The sequence below is a fragment of the Neovison vison genome, chromosome 3 (genome assembly GCF_020171115.1).
Source record: "Neovison vison isolate M4711 chromosome 3, ASM_NN_V1, whole genome shotgun sequence".
NCBI lineage: Eukaryota > Metazoa > Chordata > Mammalia > Carnivora > Mustelidae > Neogale > Neogale vison.
Genome location: NC_058093.1, coordinates 100585826 through 100606683, shown reverse-complemented (window position 1 = coordinate 100606683; position 20858 = coordinate 100585826). Strand labels below are relative to the sequence as shown.

Below are 20858 nucleotides of genomic sequence, written 5' to 3'. Positions count from 1 at the left end.
TTAACTGTTCTTATTTTTTTAATAGGCAACATAAAAGCAATGAGAAGTCAATTAGTGTAAACTCCAATTAGGAATCATAATATTGCTGTCTCCTGGTATAATCAGAAAACACTACTTTTGGATTTCTTTCTATGCATTCACATTCTGTTTTTGCTATTTCTAGCAAGAATTACTATTATTGTTTTATGAAACGTTATCTTCTATTTGATCCTTTCAAAACAGACAGGACCAAATAAAGCAAATCTGATTTTGGTTGAAATCTGTACCAAGAAAAATCAGGACGTGTATAACTTGCATGACTTCAAACATGACATATTAACCAGAGAGCCACACTTTTCTTTCCTCCTATGTTTGTGGTATATTGTATTTCAGAGGGAAGACTATTATTTTTCTTGGATTAATGAAAGATATTGAAATCAACCTAACCCAACACAGGAATTTCTATTCTCTGTGACAACCCTTCAACATTCATTGTATCTATTATTCTCCTCATATTTTGCCAGATTTTCCTTTTGCACAGCTACATATCTAATTTTTTCACTATAATTTCTAAATCTTGGAGAATGAGGATTGTCTCCTTGTTGGGTGCAGTCTCCAGTTGGGTACAGCATCTCAAGTATCTTTTCCCTGGCATTTAGAACGCCTGTGCTCTAAAGCAGCACCAAGCAAAAGAACTGTAACGCAAACCGCACATGTATAAGTTTAATTTTTGTAGCCATAATAATAAAAAGAAAGAAGTGAAATCAACTTGCTAATCTGCTTTATTTAATCCAATGTATCAAAAATGTTAACATTAATTAACATGAATTTGTCATGATTGAGACACATTATTTTACACTTTTCCTTTTTTTAGTAAGTCTTCAAAATCTAAGGTATTTTATTTATATGGCGCACCTTGATTTGGAATAAGCATATTTCAGGTGCTCAATATCCACATGTGGCAAGCGGCTACAATACTAGACAGCATAGTTTTATATAGTTTTTTTTTAACTTTTTAAAAAAAATTTTATTTTTTATAAACATATAATATATTTTTTCCCCAGGGGTACAGGTCTGTGAATCTCTAGATAGTTTAGTTTTATGAACCTGGCCTAAAAATATAGTAATGTTTTTAAAGTTCATGAGACAATGTATGTTCACACTGCTTGTGGCCTATGAAAATACCTAAATTGGCATATTAGTTACTATACCTTATCATCTATTTTAAGAAACATATTTTTGTTATAAAACCCATGTTTAAGGGGGCGCCTGGGTGGCTCAGTGGGTTAAGCCACTGCCTTCGGCTCAGGTCACGATCTCAGGGTCCTGGGATCGAGTCCCACATCGGGCTCTCTGCTCAGCAGGGGGCCTGCTTCCCTTCCTTGGGGGCGCCTGGGTGGCTCAGTGGGTTAAAGCCTCTGCCTTCGGCTCAGGTCATGATCCCAGGGTCTTGGGATCAAGCCCCGCATCGGGCTCTCTGCTCAGCGGGGAACCTGCTTCCTCCTCTCTCTCTGCCTGCCTCTCTGCCTACTTATGAGCTCTCTCTCTGTCAGATAAATAAATAAAATCTTTAAAAAAAATGTTTAAATCATTCTAACCACTAGTAAGTTTGTGTTGATTTGGGCCTGCATTCCCACCTCTAGACTATCTGTAAATTGTCTCTGTAGTTTACTAAGTCAACTTTTCCTTCTGGCTTGCTCATTCCAAATGTGGATAAGTATTCCTTTATTTATTTAACTCTGGTTTACCATAATGAGTTAGTTAGATTTACCAAAATCAACAGTTAGCTTGATGTTTTATGGTGATCCTTCTGCAGTATATACAAATACTGAATCATTCTGTTGTATCGCTGAAACTAATACAGTTGACCCTGAACAATGGGGGGGTTAGAGATGCCTACCCGACTCAGGAGGGACTATCTCCCTATAACTTTCAGATCCCTAAAAGCTTAATTTATAGCCTATTATTGGTCTGAAGCCTTATCAATAATAGTAACAGCACATATGTTTTATATTATATGTATTATATACTGTATTCTTACAGTAAGGTCAGCTAGTAAAAGAAAATGTTATTAAGAAAAAAGAAGAAGAAAATACATTTGCCATCCTGTATATATATTGATTGAAACAAACCCATGTACAGTTAGGCCAGGATGGACTGGGCCAAGGTGGTGCCAGCTGGGGGTGGTAGGTTGGGTGTTGGCCCAGGAATGGAGATATGACGCAGCTTTGCAGCCTTGGCTCAGCAATGGTAGCCACTCAGTGGGGGCTCAGTACATCTGCCCCATCTGTCCGGGGTGTACCCTTAGCTGGTGCCCAATAGCAGCTGTGGCCATACATGAGAGCCTAGACTCTAGGAGGTCTATGGCCTGAAGTGCCAACATGGAGAAGGGTGCACGCTAAACCTGGAGGAGACTGAAGTCAGGGCAGTCCAGTGCAGAGGACCCAGGAAGACAGGGTGTGGGGGCATGGGGCCCCCTATGGGACCATCCCTGCTCTCTGAACACTGTTCCTCCCTTGGGCCCAGCCTCCTGCCCACCAGCTTAAGGCAATCCACTTGACCACCCTATTAACACTCAAGGAAACCGGAGTCCTGCCCCCAGGAAACACCCGACAGCAATCACATAAGTGATTGCTTTCCCAAGTGGAAACAGCACAGATGAGCCTTTCCAGAATTCCTGACCCACAGAATCCATAATTATAAAAATTCGTGTTATACTACTAAATTTTTGAGTAATTACACAGCATTGGGTTACCAGAATATGACTTTAAAAGCACGACAGTATTTTGCTAACACAGTATTTCTCAAAAGTATTCTAAAGATTTTGTCTATAAGTGGAAAAATTATACTTAAATATGACAAAAACAAGACTTGAATGAGATAAATCCATATATTAAATCATTAATATTAACTGGTTTTCCCTAAAAGAGGTAAATATATAGGCACTGTAAAGTGTGTGTGTGTGTGTGTGTGTGTGTAGCTCCAAAAGTGACATTAATATATTGTTTCATGCCTTATCAATACTCATTAGTAAGGAGAAGGTTAACTAGGTTTTAAGTTAACTAACTTAAAAAACTAAGGGGAGACATTTTAGTCACAGCAGCTACAAGAGAGCAGAGAAGTTGCATTCTGTAAGTTCTGCAGGAGGCTCTCAGGGTCAACTTCAAGTCCTATATATTTGAACAGAGTCACTTTCCAAGGCTGAAATTTTCCTGAGTTTATTATTAACAGGATTATCTGAAATATTTGTGTGCCCCAAGTGTATGGAGCTTAATAGCTTAGATAGTCCCATGACCAGATCATGCACTCCCCCAGACTTCTTAAATATGTGTCCATAATTATAAAGCACTGAAGTATTAAGGCTCAGAATTTAATTAGATAATTCACTAGAGACGAGTCAGTTTTTCAGGCAGCAGTGCATGCAGGATTCATTTTACAGTGATTACTTCTTAGTTAAAATAGATATTTATCATAAAGAGGGTCTTGTCTGCAGAGTTACAAACTAGTAGAAACATAAATGGAAATAAATGCGTCCAACTCTAGAGGATAACAATACTGTTCTTTTGCACAGCATCAATTCTAGAAGACAGACACCAACACAGAAAGCTTATCACATATATAATGGATTTGTTCCTTCCGTTAGACACAATTTAAAAAGATTCATTCAGTTTTTAACTTTTCTATTTAGAAAGAGCTTATTCTCATGAAGACTGATGTCCCATCATGCAGAAAGGACAGTTCTAATTATGCCAAAATGACAGTAAATTTAATTAAAGTTTCTGACCTCACACATAAGACACAATAAGGGAATTAACAATGTAAAATAAATGGTTAATTTAACTATTCATTAGTCCATTTAGTATGTATTTTTTATCTAAACAATAAGAAAACTGTAAATGAGTATGAGTTTAAATACTTGTTTCTACTTGCTTGTCTTTACACATTATATATGAATTCAAAAGATGTGTATATAAAAATACTACTGACTTCAAGGTTGGCTCAAAAGAAGACGACTTCAACTATTAAATAATTCAAATGGACCAGAAGTTTCAAACACATTGTGAAAATATAAAAAATAAACTGGATTTCAATGGTTAAATTTAAACTATTTATGACTTAGACTAAACAAAAACAACTTTGCCTAATATAAGCAATATTAAACACTAGACGGTTCCTAACTACAAGTATTCTGATCATCAAGATTTCAAATCTAGATTTTATACTTTAGACTACTTTATTCTTCTTTAATATTTTCAAATTTATGGCATCAAGATGCATCCCACAGTGATTTAGTTAGCTATTAAAAAAAAAAAAACTTCAAAGAAGCAAATACAAAAATGAAATGTAAAACCAGAAGGCTAGAGAAATATGATAAATGTTACATGAATACTGCAAATAATGATATGAAATACAAGTACCATTTGTCTTACAATTATTTAATTAGAATACAGTTGGATATGGTTTCAATTGAATGAGAAAATAATTATTCCAGAATACAAAAAATCTATGAAAATATGTAAGGACTTTTTCAAAATGGCTGTGTGATCAAAAGACCAAGGTCTTTGGGGCTAGAAAGACTGGATAGTTTCCAGCTCTCAAATGGTGATGTAGGGCCCTTAAGTAGTTAGTTAGATCTCCAAGTCTCCTACATCTGTAAAAAAGAGAGCAAGAACGTAGGGATGTTCAAAATAATATAAACACTTCTCATATAATACACACAATTTGAGTAGTCAAAAAAAAATGTGATCCCTCTACTATAATCTCTTTTTAACTAGTTGTCAAAGAAGAAACGGGGTAATAGATAAGAAAATGAGTGATCAGAGAAATGATCCAGTACAATATCCACGATACACATACATAGACAGACAGACAGATAGCTAGATAGATAGACAGATTTACCTTCTAACCAGCAGTAAATGATGATATATGCAGTGGAGTACTATATAGTAGGGAAAATGAGCAAGGTACTATCTAATTACTGAACAATGTAGGTATGTTTTACAAATTCATTGAGCAAAAGACAACATACACAAGAGCAGAAAATGTACGGCTTTATATAAAATAAAGTACAAAAACAGATCTAAGCTGTTAAAAGCATGAACAGTGGTCTCTCTTGTGGTAGGCAGTGACTGCAAAGGAGCACAATAATGTTTTGCTTCTTGACCTAAGTGATTTTTATAAAGGTGTTTAGTTTGTAAAAATTCATCCTCATAATATGAGTATGTCCTTGTGAGTATGTTACACTTCAACAAAAACTTTAAGTATGAATTGCTTAAACACAATCTTACATATTTTGCTCCAAATTCCATGTATCCTCACTAAGCCCCATATAATTACAACATTGCAGATTAAGCATCAGTCTTTTTTTTTTAAGATTTTATTTATTTATTTGACAGAGAGAGATCACAAGTAGGCAGAGAGGCAGACAGAGAGAGAGAAAGAGAGGGAAGCAAGGCTCCCTGCTGAGCAGAGAGCCCGATGCGGGACTCGATCTCAGGACCCTGAGATCATGACCTGAGCCGAAGGCAGTAGCTTAATCCACTGAGCCACTCAGGTGCCCCTAAGCATCAATCTTGAAGGGAAAATGAGTCAGAGTGGTTTCCAAGGTCAGAAAGGAACAGGTGGACATCAAATCCATGATCAAATTATTTTGAAATATTACAAATGGTAGATCATCTTTCTTAAATAGTATTTTTTTCTACTCCACTCTCATCTACCTGGCTAATTTGTGGCTTCTTAGATCTTTTCTTAGATAGAACTCTTGGATTTTAAGGAATAGTTTCTCCCTGGGTGACTCAGTTGGCTAAGTGTCCAATTCTTGGCTTTGGTTCAGGTCATGTTCTCAAGTCCTGATATGGAGCCTTGCAAAGTGCTCTGTGCTCAGCACAGAGTTTGCCTGAGGATTCTCTTTCTCCCTCTGCCTTCCCTGCCCCCTTTCTCTCAAATAAATAAATAAAAGGTATTTTTTTTTTAAATCAGTTCCTATCGACAGGTATTCTCAATCTTGAGCACCCATCAGAATTACCTATCCAAGTACTAACCAGGCCCGACCCTGTGGCTTATTAAACCACAGATTATGGGACCAACCTCAAACTTTCTTTTTCTATTGGGTCTTCACAGGGCCCAAGAATTTGAATGGCTCCTTGTTCCCTTATTTCAGGACCATTATTAAGAAATATTATTCAAAAAAAAAAAAAGGAAGAAAGAAACAAAAATTCAATCTTGAATCATACATTACATAAGTTTAGGGAACTCCTTTGTTTCTCTATTTCCACCAATAAAATAAGAATAACAGCAACTACTATAAAGAAAAATTATAAGGGTGTCTTGATGTGGGAGGGTCACTTGGGTGGCTAAGGGAGTTAAGCATTCAACTCTACATTTCAGCTCAGATCATGAGCTAAGGGTTATGAGATCAAACTCCACAACAAACCCTATGTCAAGCCCTACCCTGGTCTTCGTGCTATGTATGGAGCCTGCTTAAGATTCTCTCTCTCCCTCTCCCTTTGCTCCTTCCCATCCGGAGCTCGCTCTCTCTCTCTCTCAAAATTAACTAATTAGTTAATTGAAATAAAATGAAATGAAATAAAATAAAATAAAATAAAATAAAGTAAAATAAATTCTCCAGGTGATTTTGATGTGCAATCAAGACTGAGAATAATTGTTTTAGTTTTACAAACATTGACAGTTTTCTATGAGCCATTTACTGCAGAAAATTCTGAGGGCATTAAAATAAGTGAAGAGAAATTCTTAACTTTAAGGGACTTACAGTTTAGTGAAGGAGGGGCACTCATAAAAGAAGATGTTCAATACAATGACAGAAATATGAAGATGAAGTACCATCCAGATGCCATGAAAGCACAGAGACAGGCCACTTACTTTCACTTGGCACTTTAAGGAAACATTTGCTAGAGGTTCTGGTTCATTAATTTACACATTAAATTTTAAAGTATTTTTTCAGCAACACTGTGCCAGGCATTGTGTTAAACACAATTACAGCTGTGATAGACTCTACAAAGGGGAGGTAGCATATCATGAATGTTATAAGGGAATCCGACCAAGTTAGAGAAGTCTAGAACAGCTCTGATGATGAGAAAGTATGGCTGAGCTGTCATCTAAAGAATAAGTAAAAATCACTAATATGAGGGAGAGAACTTGGGGTAGGAGTTTATTCCGGGTAGATGATGGAAGGAATACAGTGTTCTGAGGTACGGTAGGAAATCCTGGAAGTGCTGAAAGCAAAGGGTAAGTTGTGATAGGTGAGGTTGGAAAGGCAGACAGGGTCTTGTACGCTGCTTAATGACTTCTAGTCTTTATCCCAAAGCAGCTGGGGGATAATTTTAAGAAGAATGACACTACGATTTTTTTTACAGAGGGAGTGGCCAGGAGGGGCAGAAGAGAGAGAAAGAGAGTCGTAAGCAGGCTCCATGCCCAGCACAAGCCTGATACAGGGCTCATTCCCATGACCCTGAGATCATGACCTAAGCCAAAACCAAAAGTTGGATGCTTGACTGACTGAACCATCCAGGCACTTCAATCAGATTTTCTTTTTAAAAAGATCAGTTCATCCTGAGTTTGGAAAACTGCCAAAAAAGAGTAAGAGTGATTGAAAGGATGCTAGGGGCCTGGTATACGCACAAACAAGAGATGATATAAGCTCACCATCCCTCCATTGCAGGAAACTTTACTATTTTTTTAATATATTTGACATCTAACATTGTGCAGACCTCCAGAGTACAACATGTTAATTCAATACATGACGATTAACATACTGTACTCTACCTCCTGAGGGGGCTCATCTTCACTTCCAATCACAAAGGCACTTTCTTCCTTTATCCCCCCACTTAATTACTTTTTTTTAATTAAAAGAGAATAGCTTTTATTGAATTTTAACAATTCTTTTTTATTAAATTTTAATGTTCCAAGATTCATTGTTTATTATCTTTAGCCCCCTTATAATAATACATAGTTAGTGAAATGTTTCTTTTAGAGCCTTTACCACACCGTAAGGTTCTTAAGAGTCAGAAAGCATTCATCTTTATGTGTCTATAAATTCCTACTACAAGCATAAAACATTCTGAAATTCTGTAGAACAGAAGAATGAGCAAAGAATCAAGCTATGGGCTCAGGGCACCTGGATAGCTCAGTTGGTTAAGTGTCTTCCTTCAACTCAGGTCATGATCCTGGGGTCTTGGGATAGTGCCCCACATCCGGCTCCCTCTTCAGCAGGGAGCTTACTTCTTCCTCTCCCTCTGCCATTCCCCCTGCTTGTGCTCTTTCTCCCTCTCTCTCAAATAAATAAATAAATAATCTTTTATTAAAAAAAAGACACACACTATAAGCCCAAACAATGAGAAACATCAATTTGACCAGAAAAAGAAAAGCAACTTCTCACCTTGCTGAAATTAACTTTTGATAGTACAGAGTAAACAAAGATACATGGAGGAAATGTCTTTATATTACCATATTAGACTTAATTAATAATCAAGAAAAAAGATTGAGCTCAAGTTTAATAAAAATTGATATTAATACAAAAATTAATATTTGGGAAGGTTCTCTGCAAAGTACTAAAAATTGCTAGTTCATACTTTATACTGCTTATTTATAATGAAGATCCTGATACAGAATTTTCAAAAACTATCTATAAGCCTATGTTAATAATCATACTTACTTTATGATTTTGGACACTACAACTGCAGACCATTGAAGTATTTGTCAAAATGTATAGTTAACAGGGAAAAGCTAAGAAAAAAAGAATCATACTCTTCATACTTCAGAGAGAAAAACCATATCAAGTCAAGCTTTGAATAAAGCATTTCAATATTGGGTAACCTACAGAATCATGTTTCAATAGCGGAAGTCCATAGGTAACACACAGAAGAATTCAGCTATTGACCTATTAAAAAAACAAAAAACAAAACAAAAAAAAAAAACCTTCTAAATTTGTCCTATGCTAAATTGACATTTGACTCAGATTAAGGACACTGCCAGGGAGAAAAGGCTAAATCAGCTCTCTTGAGCAAGCTACCATGACACCAAAAAAACAAAAACAAAAAATACTATGGAGTATTATGCCTCCATCAGAAAGGATGAGTACCCAACTTTTGTATCAACATGGACAGGAATGGAGAAGATTATGCTGAGTGAAATAAGTCAAGCAGAGAGAGTCAAGTATCATATGATTTCACTTACTTGTGGAGCATAAGGAATAACATGGAGCACATTGGGAGATGGAGAGGAGAAGGGAATTGGGGGAAGTCGGAGGGGGAGACAAACAATGAGAGACTGTGGACTCTGAGAAACAAACTGAGGGTTTTGGAAGGGAGTGGGTAGGGGGTTGGATGAGCCTGGTGATGGGTATTAAGGAGGGCATGTACTGCATGGAGCACTGGGTGTGGTGCATAAACAATGAATTCTGGAACACTGAGAAGAAATAAAAATAAATAGTACTAGATCCTTTATGGTAGCTCTCTCACAGAATCTTTAAGGTAGAATTATTATCACATGACTTTCCTTTTATATCAGTTACTCAAGATAGTAAGTTTGAGATGTATTTATATTTTCTTTCTCTTCATCATAGCAATGGGGAAGCAGAGGCTGAAGACACGTGTGGTACCGTGAGGCAGGTTACATCTTTTAAATGTGCTGTGTGACCCTCTAATAATACATCAAAAATATTCCTTTGTGGTCTTCCCAGGTGACCATTACTATGTTCACTTATATAAAAGATACATATTTCCCATTATTATGATCTGTTAGGAAGACTGGTTTTAATCACCACCATATACAGTTGAATATAAAATGGAATAAATATATATGGATAAAAACCTATAAAAAAGGGGAAAAACACAATGATATTTTTCCATATTGGTGGACATGTTTCTAAGCCTAGAGACAAAAGAAAGCACAGCTAAGTAAAACATGAATTTTATCACAAAATTTAAACTTTCTCTTAAGAAAATAATTAAATATAAAAAATTGCTGTTACAATTTAAAAAAGATAATAAAATAATCGAATTACACAAATATATGTTTTAAAAATTATACAAAGACTACAAAAGATAAAGGAATGGTATATATAAATACATTATTCACAATAAAATCAATAAATCTGAAAATATGTGCTGGGAATATAAATCAAACCAGTATTCAAATACATAAGAAATATATACCTAGGAAATACATATATATGTATTTTTATATTTATGTGGATGTGTAAGTGAATATATTTAATATATATTTAATTCTGGGGGTGCCTGGGTGGCTCAGTTGGTTAAGTGACTGCCTTCGATTCAGGTCATGATCCCAGAGTCCCAGGATGGAGTCCTTCATTGGGCTCTCTACTCAGCAGGGAATCTGCTTCTCCCTCTGACCCTTCCCTACCCTATACACACTCTCTCTCTCTGTCTCATTCTCTCTCAAATAAATAAATAAAGTCTCAAAAAAATTAATGTATTAATATATAAAAATACACCCAAATGACTATAGCCAAGGAGCCATGCTTGAGGAGACAACTCAAGGTCTAGATCTGCTTAATAAAAATGTTGGGCTGCAATGGATGAAAATTCTCTCTTCCAGAGAGACTAAGTATACTTTGCATGTAAAATAAGAAAATAAGGGACTAAGTAAGCCAGCCACTAAGATGGTCCCTCCAAATTCTCACTTCTTAGTAGTTTCCTCCCACACTGAATTAGAGTTGACCTATGTGACCAAAAAGAATAAATAAATAAATAAATAATAAAGAAAAAGAAAAACTACACCTTCAGAACATCTGTCTCTCAAACTTGTAGGGCCACCACAGAACTATATATTTGCATATTCTAAAGAGCTGATGTCTGAGGTCTACCTATATTCCACTCAGCCTGACTCTAGTTGCTGAGACCCTCTTTTTTGGGACACAGACAGGTATTGACACATCCTCAACTACCGAGAATGTCTGAAAATACAACAGTCTGCTTGGACAAGCATAGAGGTTTGAGAGACAATCAGGAGCTTCACGCTTAGTGCAGACTCTGCTTAAGATTCTCTCTCTCCCTCTCCCTCTGCCCCTCCCTGCTCAAGTAAATTAATAAATCTTTAAAAATACAAATTGAGGGGTACCTGGGTGGCTCAGTGGGTTAAGTCTTTGCCTTCGGCTCAGGTCATGATCTCAGGGTTCTGGGATCGAGCCCCACATTGGGCTCTCTGCTCAGCAGGGAGCCTGCTTCCCCCTCTCTCTCTGCCTATTTGTGATCTGTCTGTCAAATAAATGGATATAATCTTTAATATATATATATATAATAAATATATATATAAATAAATTGAGGGGCACCTAGGTAGCTCAGTGGGTTAAGCTGCTGCCTTCGGCTCAGGTCATGATCTCAGGGTCCTGGGATGAAGCCCCGCATCAGGCTCTTTGCTCAGCAGGGACCCTGCTTCTCTCTCTCTCTCTCTCTTTCTCTGCCTGCCTCTCTGCCTACTTTTGATCTTTCTCTGTCAAATAAACAAACAAAATCTTTAAAATATATATATAATATATATTATATATAATATATATAAATTGAATTAAAAAAATAGTTCGTGAAAGTAACAGATAACTTTTATTTATTTATTTATTTTTTTAAGACAGCGAGTGCAAGGAGGGGCTGTGAAGTGGCAGAGGGAGAGGGAGAGAGAGAATCTTAAGCAGGCTTCATGCCCAGCACAGAGCCTGACGAGATCATGACCTGAGCAGAAATCAAGAGTCAGATAGTTAATGGACAGACCCACCCAGATTTACCTAACAGGTAACTTCTAAGGATGGATCATATGAGGCATTTAAGTTTCTGCCTTTATGTTTTATATTACTCATTCTGGGGAAATCCAGGTACCATGTTATGAGGACCCTCAAGCAGCATTTCAGAAAGATCACGAGACAATCCTGAAACCTCATGCCAACAGTTATCACCAGTTTGCCATCCATGTGAGTGATGGGCCTTGGAAGTCTGTTCTTCAACCTCAGGCAGACAGATGGCTCAGCCCAGCCAACAGCTGACTGCAACTTCATGAGAAATCCTGAGCCAGAACCACCCAGCCATGCCAATCCAAATTCCATTACACAGAAACTGAGCACAATAAATGTTTTTTTAAAAGTCACTAAGTTTGGGGCAGTTTACTGCATAGTAATATAAAACTAATACTGACGGGGAGGAAGGGTGTGTGTGAGATAGAATGTGTGCATGTATTTGATTAGTAGATAGTAGATTACCAAGTTAACAATTATTTTTTCTTTAAAACACAGTGTTAAGTTGGTAAAGATGGTAATATAACAGACCATACAGTGCCTAACAAAAGTTATAAACCAACACAACTATTTTGGAGGAAGTGTTTCAGTATACAGCATGAGCCTATATATTGTGTTATAATTGGACTATTTCAAACTATATAAAAATTAATTCAAAATTAATCAATAACCTAAATATAAGAACTGGAAGTATAACACTTTTAGAAAAGATTCACTGGGGTAAAATTTTATGACCCTGAATTTGTAAATGAATCCCTAACTATGACGCCAAAAGCATGTGCATATATAAATTACACCCAAGCAGAACTTTTCAAATTTATGCATCAAAGGACATTATCAAGAAAGTGAAAAGACAATCCACTGAGTGGGAGAAAATATTTTCAAGTCCAATATAAGAGTCTACTGTTCAGAATATACCAAAAACTCTTAAACACAACTACAGAAAGAAAAAAAGAAATAGGCAAAGGAATTCAGTAGTCATTCCTCCAAAGAAGAAATACAAACGACCAGGAAGCACATGAAAGTATGTTCAACATCATTAGTCATTAGGGAGGTGTACACCAAAACCACAATGAGATACCAATTTATACACACTAGAATAGTTCATAAAAAGAAAAATGGAAAATAACAACTGTTAGTGAGAATGCAGAGAAATCAGAACTCATCCATTGTTGGTGGGAATATAAAATGGTGCAGCCACTTTGGAAAGAGTTGGGTGGTTTCTCAAAAACTTAAACACAGAATTAGTCTATTACTCAGCAATTACACACCTCAAAATATACTCCAAAAATTGAAAGCAGGTACTCAGGAAATTCTTGTGTACAAATGTTCATAGCCTCACGATTCAGAATAGCCAAAAGGTGGGGATAAAGCGAATATTCCTCAAAAGATAAGTGAACAAACTGTGATACTTTCATACAGAGGAATATTATTTAACCATAAAAATGAATGAAGTGCTGACACATACTACAATGTAGATAAACCTTGAAACACTACGTTAAGCAGAAAAACGGCAATAAAATGTCAAAGGATTCCATTTACATATCCCAGTGCATAAACCCATAGAGATAGAGATCAGATTGGTGGTTATTGATAGGTATGGGAGGCTAGGAGATTGGTGATTGACTGATTAATGGGTATTGAGTAATCTGTTTTGTTGATAAAAATGCTTTACAACTAAACAGAGGTGGTAGCTGTACAGCATTGCGAGTGTACTAAATGTCACTGAATTATACACCTTAAGGAAGCTTATTTTGTGCTATTGTGAATTTCAGTTCAGTTAAACAACGTTATATAGTTCCATGAAGAAATTCCATTTATGTCAATGCGTCCTATAGAAATATTAAATTCAGGAAAAAGGGAATACACTAAAAATATTTGCAAAATATTTCAAAACATGAAGACAACTAACAACAGGGAGAATCTGTTAAGTCATTGGAATCTAGCTTTTGATTCTGTTTTTCTGGTTCAGCTCATCTGCCTTATAATGAAAATAAAGACAAAATATTAAATAAGCCAATTTATAAGTGTGTGGCTATAACTTCCTAACTGAAAGATCTTAGATAAATTTCTTAATCATCAAATCCTGCATTTTTCAGCTTTTCTGAGATTAACTTCTCTCAGAAATCAGGATAATAATACCTGCCTAAAATAATGCTTAATGTACGATACTTTCTGTTCACCTACTTTTACATATCAAAGGCATAAAAGGAATAAAACACACCAAAATAATTTTAGTGGATGTGTTTAGGTGGTTGGATTTTGTATGAGTTTTTTTTTTTCCATCTTGGTTAATGGGCGTTATGCACACACACACACAAACACATACAGTCAGACACACACAGAGTAAAAATGGCATTTGACTACTCTAAAACCATCAGATCCCAAAGGGCTCTTAGTACAAATTGTGAAGAATAAAATGGAATTCAACATATAATTTGGAGTCTCCACTAGGTATATAGGTTGGTTTGTTTGTTTTTTAACCAGTGAGCTAGATAGTCTGAATTAAGTGTGATTCCTCAAGGACTTAATGCTCCTTCCATGAAGCCCTGTGTTATGGGCCCACCTGGAAAGCTTTTCTATTTGTCTGTACCTGGTTGCTCTTCAGATCTTACCCTATGCTTCCTTTCCAGGCATGATTATCTTGAATGGAAATATTCTCTATTCTTTAATATTACCACTCCTGTAATACCTCACACAATGCTATGTCATAGTAGATATGTGTTTGTATCATCTTGCCTCTGACTGTATGCTTCTTGATGTAGATATCCATGCGTGTGTGCACACCCACACCCCCCTCCACACACACACCCCATGGCTTATGTCTAGCTTGGTAGTTTGCTCCTAATACATGATGAATAAATAAAACAAAGAAAAGCAAAACAAAACAAAATGAACGATGTAGTATAAGATTGTGTGACATTTAGCTTGATTATTTTTTACTTATTAAAATAATAGCTTCCTCTCACTTCCAGAGCTTGATGTGTCATAGAATATATGTATTTTTCATGAAGTGAAGCAAAAATAAGAGACAGAATATTAAGATTGGCCCATAGATATGTGGGTTCTGGTGTTCACTGTACCTTTTGATAAACATGATGCATTTTGTTGAAATATCCAGGCTCCCTAATTTTATACATCATATCCCAGAGTAGCAGAACCATTACACATGCCCAACATGGACATATGAATGACCTAACTTCCTGGTGCTTGCTCTGGTTTGGTATAGACACTATTTCTTTTCCCTTTGGCCATTTTGATAGGCATGTAGTGATATTCCACTGTTGTTTCAATTTGTATTTGCTTAATGGCTAACGATGTGAACATATCTTCATGTGCTTCATTTGTGATCTGTATGTCCTCGTCAATGAAATGTCTCATGTCTTTGTCCATTTTCTGATTGAATAGCTGTTTTGATTTTTGTAACTTAAATTTTGAGAGTTTTTCTGTATATTCTAGATATCAGTCCTTCGTTGAATATAGGAACAGCAAATATCTTCTTCTAGACATAGGCTAGATTTTCATCCTCAGAGCAAGGTCTTTTACAGGCCAATAGTTTTTTCTTGTCTGTACTGTGATTTTGATGTATAGTTTGAGAACTCTTTTCCTACTCCTACATAATACTGATTTTCTGCTCTGTTTTGATTTTTCTAACAGTTTTATAAATTTACATTTTGCATTTAAACCCAGAAACCATTCTGCGATTTTATATAGTGCAAGACTTACACAAGTGTATTTTTTCTTCCACTGAATTACTTTTACACTTTTGCCAAAAATCACTTAGGCATATTTGTATGGGTCTGTTTCTTAGTTCTCTATTGTGTTGCATTGATCTCTATGTCTATCCCTTTGTTCATTCCACATAGTCTTGATTATTGTGTCCACAGAAATACGATTTTTCTTAAGTTCATTATCAGTTTAATACAAATTTACAGTAAGTTAAAAATCTTTGGATAAATACTATTTAAAAATTGGGAAATTATAATATGCTGATTATAAAACAAGTGTTTTCTCTTGCTATTACATGCACTTTTCAGAATCACAATGGTATTACAAAGCAAAATTAAAGTAAAAGCGCTGAGATTTATAATAGGGAAATATGTCTTCCATTACAATCTCCCTGCTTTTTGCAGGGTAAATTATTTTAAATAAAAATATATAAATATATCTAAAGTATAGCACATGTGTATTCTAAAAGACCAAAGACTAAAGTCATTACATAGAAGGTCTTCTGAACTGTGAAATTTCATGTGCTCAAAGCCTTTCAATGCATTCTACGAGGCCTCCTGCCTTAAGTCTATAAATTTTTATTGTCTTGGAGCACATAAAAATTTCTTGAATGATTTCCAATCATTTATTTTCTACAGAAACTCATCTGCTGAATTGCCTTTCAACATTTACTTTGCTTCTTAACAGTGCAAATTATATCTAAATACAAAACACTCAACAACCATACATATTGCTCTAATTGTGTGCTGTAGAGCTGACACAGAGTAATGAAATGCTAATTGCAATTAGAACATTTTGTTTGTTCAGAACTGATTCCTTGGTTTGACCCACTTTCAGAATTTTCTATATTCACAAGGCTTATGCTCAAATACCACCAAAGAATCCACTGCCCATAATGTGAATCAATGTTTTCAACGGTCCTTTCCCATTATACACACTGCAGATCAGGGCAGAGCCATCAGGAAACTCCCACACTTACGTTATAATGAGGCTGTCCTGAAAATGGCAAAAGCCTCCATTTGTCAGATTTGCTAACCACCTGCCACACTCACCTCAGAAGGAAACAGACTAGCACTGGCACGCACACCTAACAGAGTGTGCCAGGCATTTGCTAGCTTGGTGTGGAAGACAGGACACTTTCTCCAAACCTCTCAGGCAATATTGATTTTCAGTATCCCCCTGCATCTACTGGATGTTCCAACTCTTTTCTAGGTGAGTAGAAGACAAAGTAAAACTATGACTTGTTACCTGAATGCATCACAAAGAAAAGTTTTTCAAAGATCACTACTTTACCTGTTTGACATCATATGCCAGAAGAACGTATTTCAAATCTGGTGAAACTGAATGTTTTGATGCTTTGAAGGTTACCTAGAAATTAAAAAAAAAAAAAAGTAATGAAAGCAGTGAAAAGCTTAATATCAGAGACATTAATATGAATTTTGGTACGTAGATAATTAAAAGATCTCAGTTCACATCACAACATAGTGAGTGGTACAGCCATTTTCATTCCTATTATAAATATGCATATACATCTATATATTTAATGTACGATTATTCAAATGGATATAAAAACTTAGAGGCTATGTTAGACATTTCATTAAGAAGAAAATTTGCTAATGTATCTTTTTTACATGTTATCATTTAAAGACTATGTTAATAGTTTCATTATAATAAATAAGGCAAAAAAATCACAACTTCATAAGCAAAATACTTTTATATTTGCAAGTTGAATTAAATTAAAAAAAGAAACAGTAACATGCTGTTTTTTCTCTTTGTACTTTTGTTTTCTTATAGGTTGCAAACGTGTATTTAAAAGAAGATATTCATATTAAAGACAGAATCTCTTTAGAGGATACTCCCACAGTAAACTTAATTAAAACACAAATAACTGATTGTACTTGATTATAACTACACTGTACTGCTTGATTTTGATCCTATAATTCTATCATTGAATAGACCAGATGTCAGAAAGAATTGAAAATAAAGTGAAGGAGAAATGCATTGAGAGTGGAGAAATAATTTCATCTGAAATAAAGATTACATTTAATTTCAGATCTAAAGAGAAGTCAAACAAGTTGACTTAATGCATCAAAAGTCTACAAAATACAAAGACAAAACGGACTGTATATACATTATAGGCAGACTAGTTTGTATGGGTTTGGCAGAGAAATACATATGTAAATAATTTCATACACCTTATGCCAGGCCAATTTCTACAAGTCTGTTGTCTGCAAAAAAAATGAAAAAGGGTGAAGTAAGGGTTTTTATACTTAGAAACCCCCAAAACACAATGGAAAAAAACAAGAAACTCAGACTAATTAATATTTGAGAAAGAAGCTTGTGTGGTATAATAAAAAATATATTTAGTCTTTTTCTCTGATTCCTTGCATAAAACTCCTAAAATGCTTGGAATTTTGAGTGATAGGAATATCATTCATTATTAACTAATTAATTAATTATTAGCTCCCTCTGACCATACTTGGTTTATGCCAGTGAGATGACTCAAGGAGTAGAGGTGGGGGGAGGTGGTTAGACAGCTTTTGGAGAAGGGGCTGCCCACCAAAGGAACCAACCATCTGATTAAAGAATTAGAACTTTCTGTGCGAACCGGAGGTCAGGGCAGATGGAGGGATGGGAGATGGAGTTCAATCACATGGCCAATGATGTGGCCAATCATGCCAATAGTGAAACCTCCATAAAAATCTGTGAATGATGGCGGTGTCTGGATAGCTCAGTCGTTAAGCATCTGCCTTTGGCTCAGGGCATGATCCTGGGGTCCTGGGACTGGGCCCGGCGGCATCGGGCTCCCTGCTCAGAGGGAAGCCTGCCTCTCCCTCTCCCACTCCTTCTGCTTGGGTTCTCTCTCTTGCTGTGCTTCTCTCTGTCAAATGAATAAATTCTTAAAAAAAAAAAATCTGTGAATGATGAAATTTAGAGGTACTTCTTATTAGTAAACATATCAACATACCAGGAGGATGGCACTTCCCAACTCCACAGAGACAGAGACTATGCTGGGACCCTTTTGGACTTGCCCTATTTACCAGTTCATTTGGCTCTCCATCTGTAGTCTCTAAAATAAACCAGTATTCATAAGTATAGCACTTTCTGTATCTTTCTCGCAAATTATCAAACCTGAAGGAAGATTGCGGGAACCACCAGATTTATAGCCAAACTATACTGAAATGCAGGTAGCCTGGAGAATTGGGACATGAAGGTGGCATCTGAATGGGGTCAGTCATCGAGTCCTTAACCTGCAGGGTCTATACTAATTCTGATTAGTTAGAATTCAATCAACTTGTAGGATACCCGTGGTGTCAAGACATTGTGTTGGAATAACACAGTTAATCTGTAAACCAGAAAGGCAAGAGAACAGAGCGTCTGGAAGAAAATACTATTCTATGGCAATGCTAAGATTTGGAGGTTTTGCCTACATACATCTATCTTATACAGCCTTTGTATAAGACGCTTTAGGAGAAGGTCAGAATAATCATTGGCAGTAATGCATCTCAAAGGTATTAGTTTTCATTTCTAATCTATTTCAATAAAATTAGAAATAACAACAAACAAGGACAACAGCAGACCTACCATTCATCTATCATCGGCTCTGTAAATTGCTTATAATTTTGTAGTTCTCAACCTCTCGTGATTAGTATTGACATAGGTACCCTCATCCTTATCTTCCTTTTCCTGTCATTAACTTACTGTGTACAGACACCTGATGGAAATTGGTATGCACAGAATTTCTAAAATATATTTATTTATTTTTATTTTAGAGAGAGAGAGAGAGAGCAAGCAGGGATGGGGTCAGTGAGGGGCAGGGGGAGAAGGAGAGAGAGAATCCTCAAGCAGACTCCCTTCTGAGCATGTAGCTAGATGCAGGGCTCAATCTCAGGACCCTGAGAAGATGACCTGAGCCCTATATCAAGAGGGAGATGCTTAACTGAGTCACCTGGAGGCCCCCTAGTCATACACAAAATTTAGGGTGAAAATAAAGAAATAAGGTTTCATGTCTTTCAACATTATACTATCAAGAGGTGTATTGCAACACAGTAAGGGGAGGTTTACTGTAATTTAAAAATTGGTCAAGCAGGTGAGCACACAAAACAAAAGAATACAGCGGGAACTCCTTTAATAAACCCTGCATTATCCCGCCAGCAGAGCTCCTTTTTTTATGTTTTGGAAGAGCGCCTCCCCATCTGAATGAGTTAAAGAACATCTCACCTTCCTAGTCCTCATCCACTCTCACGTGATGTTCCTCACACAAATTAACTTTACACGTTCACAGGTGTGTCTGCGCCTCTGGTCACAACATTTTAGTATCTTTTACAGTTCCTACAATTATCTAGTCTGACACTTTATTAATTATCACTATACTGCCTCCAGCTTATGCAGAACACAAACTGGGAAACTTTCCAAACTCCTTTTCAGGGGCCCAAGATGCTGAACCTTCTCTGAATTGAGAGAGCTGTGTGCAGATCACTGATGCTGCAAAGGGACTCGCTGACAGGACATGCAGCTTAGTCAAGGGACACCAGAAGTCTCAGGCAAACCCCCCTTAGTACATTCTTTAATGGTATCATCTGTTGCATCCCAGAGATTCATTCTTTCTTACAGCCACAGGAGACCCCCTGCTCTACATTGACCCTAATTACAGACATTAGCACAGTTCCGGTTGAGACTCAACTTGATAGGACTTTAAATTAGTGTTGCCAATAACATTATTATGTTACCTGCATATTCAGTCACTTAATTACTATTGAAATAGAAGGATGCAGAAATAGTTTCTATGTGTGTTTATTAGTATTATTTAGCAATAGCGCCTATGAGAGCATTCTCTGGACATGGCACAAAGGACATTAAAATGCATGAATTCTGCCATCCAGGAACATTCAACTAAAGCCAAGTGAGGTAGGACGAACAGAAAAATAATCATGCACATGGTTAATGAAACCAATTAAATGAGGAAGACAAGACAGTTGATCAAGTTGAGAAAAAAAAAATGTGTTCTTCTGGGTAGCTTGGAAAGATTTTATCATATCTTATTTGTATGTGTCATTCCGTTCTACCAAAATGTATTTATTGAACATTCACAATATACCAGTACCACAGCAGACACTGAGAGTGCTATAAGGTTGAGAAACCACATTCACTAGAATTGTTTCCATCCCATATTGGAGAAGATAAGATAAGCACTGTTTCTCTATGGTCCATAGTAGGATAGGAGTCTCGAACCCAAAAGCCAAAAGGGACTGGATATGGAGTGGCAGAATTAAGCTATATGGATATAAAGAGAGTAAATGGAATAGTCAGACTGTCTAAAAGGTGCAGTAGTCCCTAAGCTCCAGATAAGCATCATCTTATAGGAAAGTGATACAGTATTCTAGTATTC

General features: G+C 36.3%; 1 protein-coding gene across 3 annotated transcripts in view; it reads right to left on the bottom strand.

The window, feature by feature from the left end:
* The window catches only part of DPP10 (dipeptidyl peptidase like 10), a 1389594-nt gene that overhangs the window by 305233 nt on the left and 1063503 nt on the right, over positions 1–20858 (bottom strand). For all 3 annotated transcript variants that reach the window (XM_044242601.1, XM_044242600.1, XM_044242602.1), the window contains exon 5: positions 16763–16837. In XM_044242601.1, coding sequence (XP_044098536.1) covers positions 16763–16837 — 75 coding nt within the window. The remainder of the gene's footprint in view (positions 1–16762; positions 16838–20858) is intronic.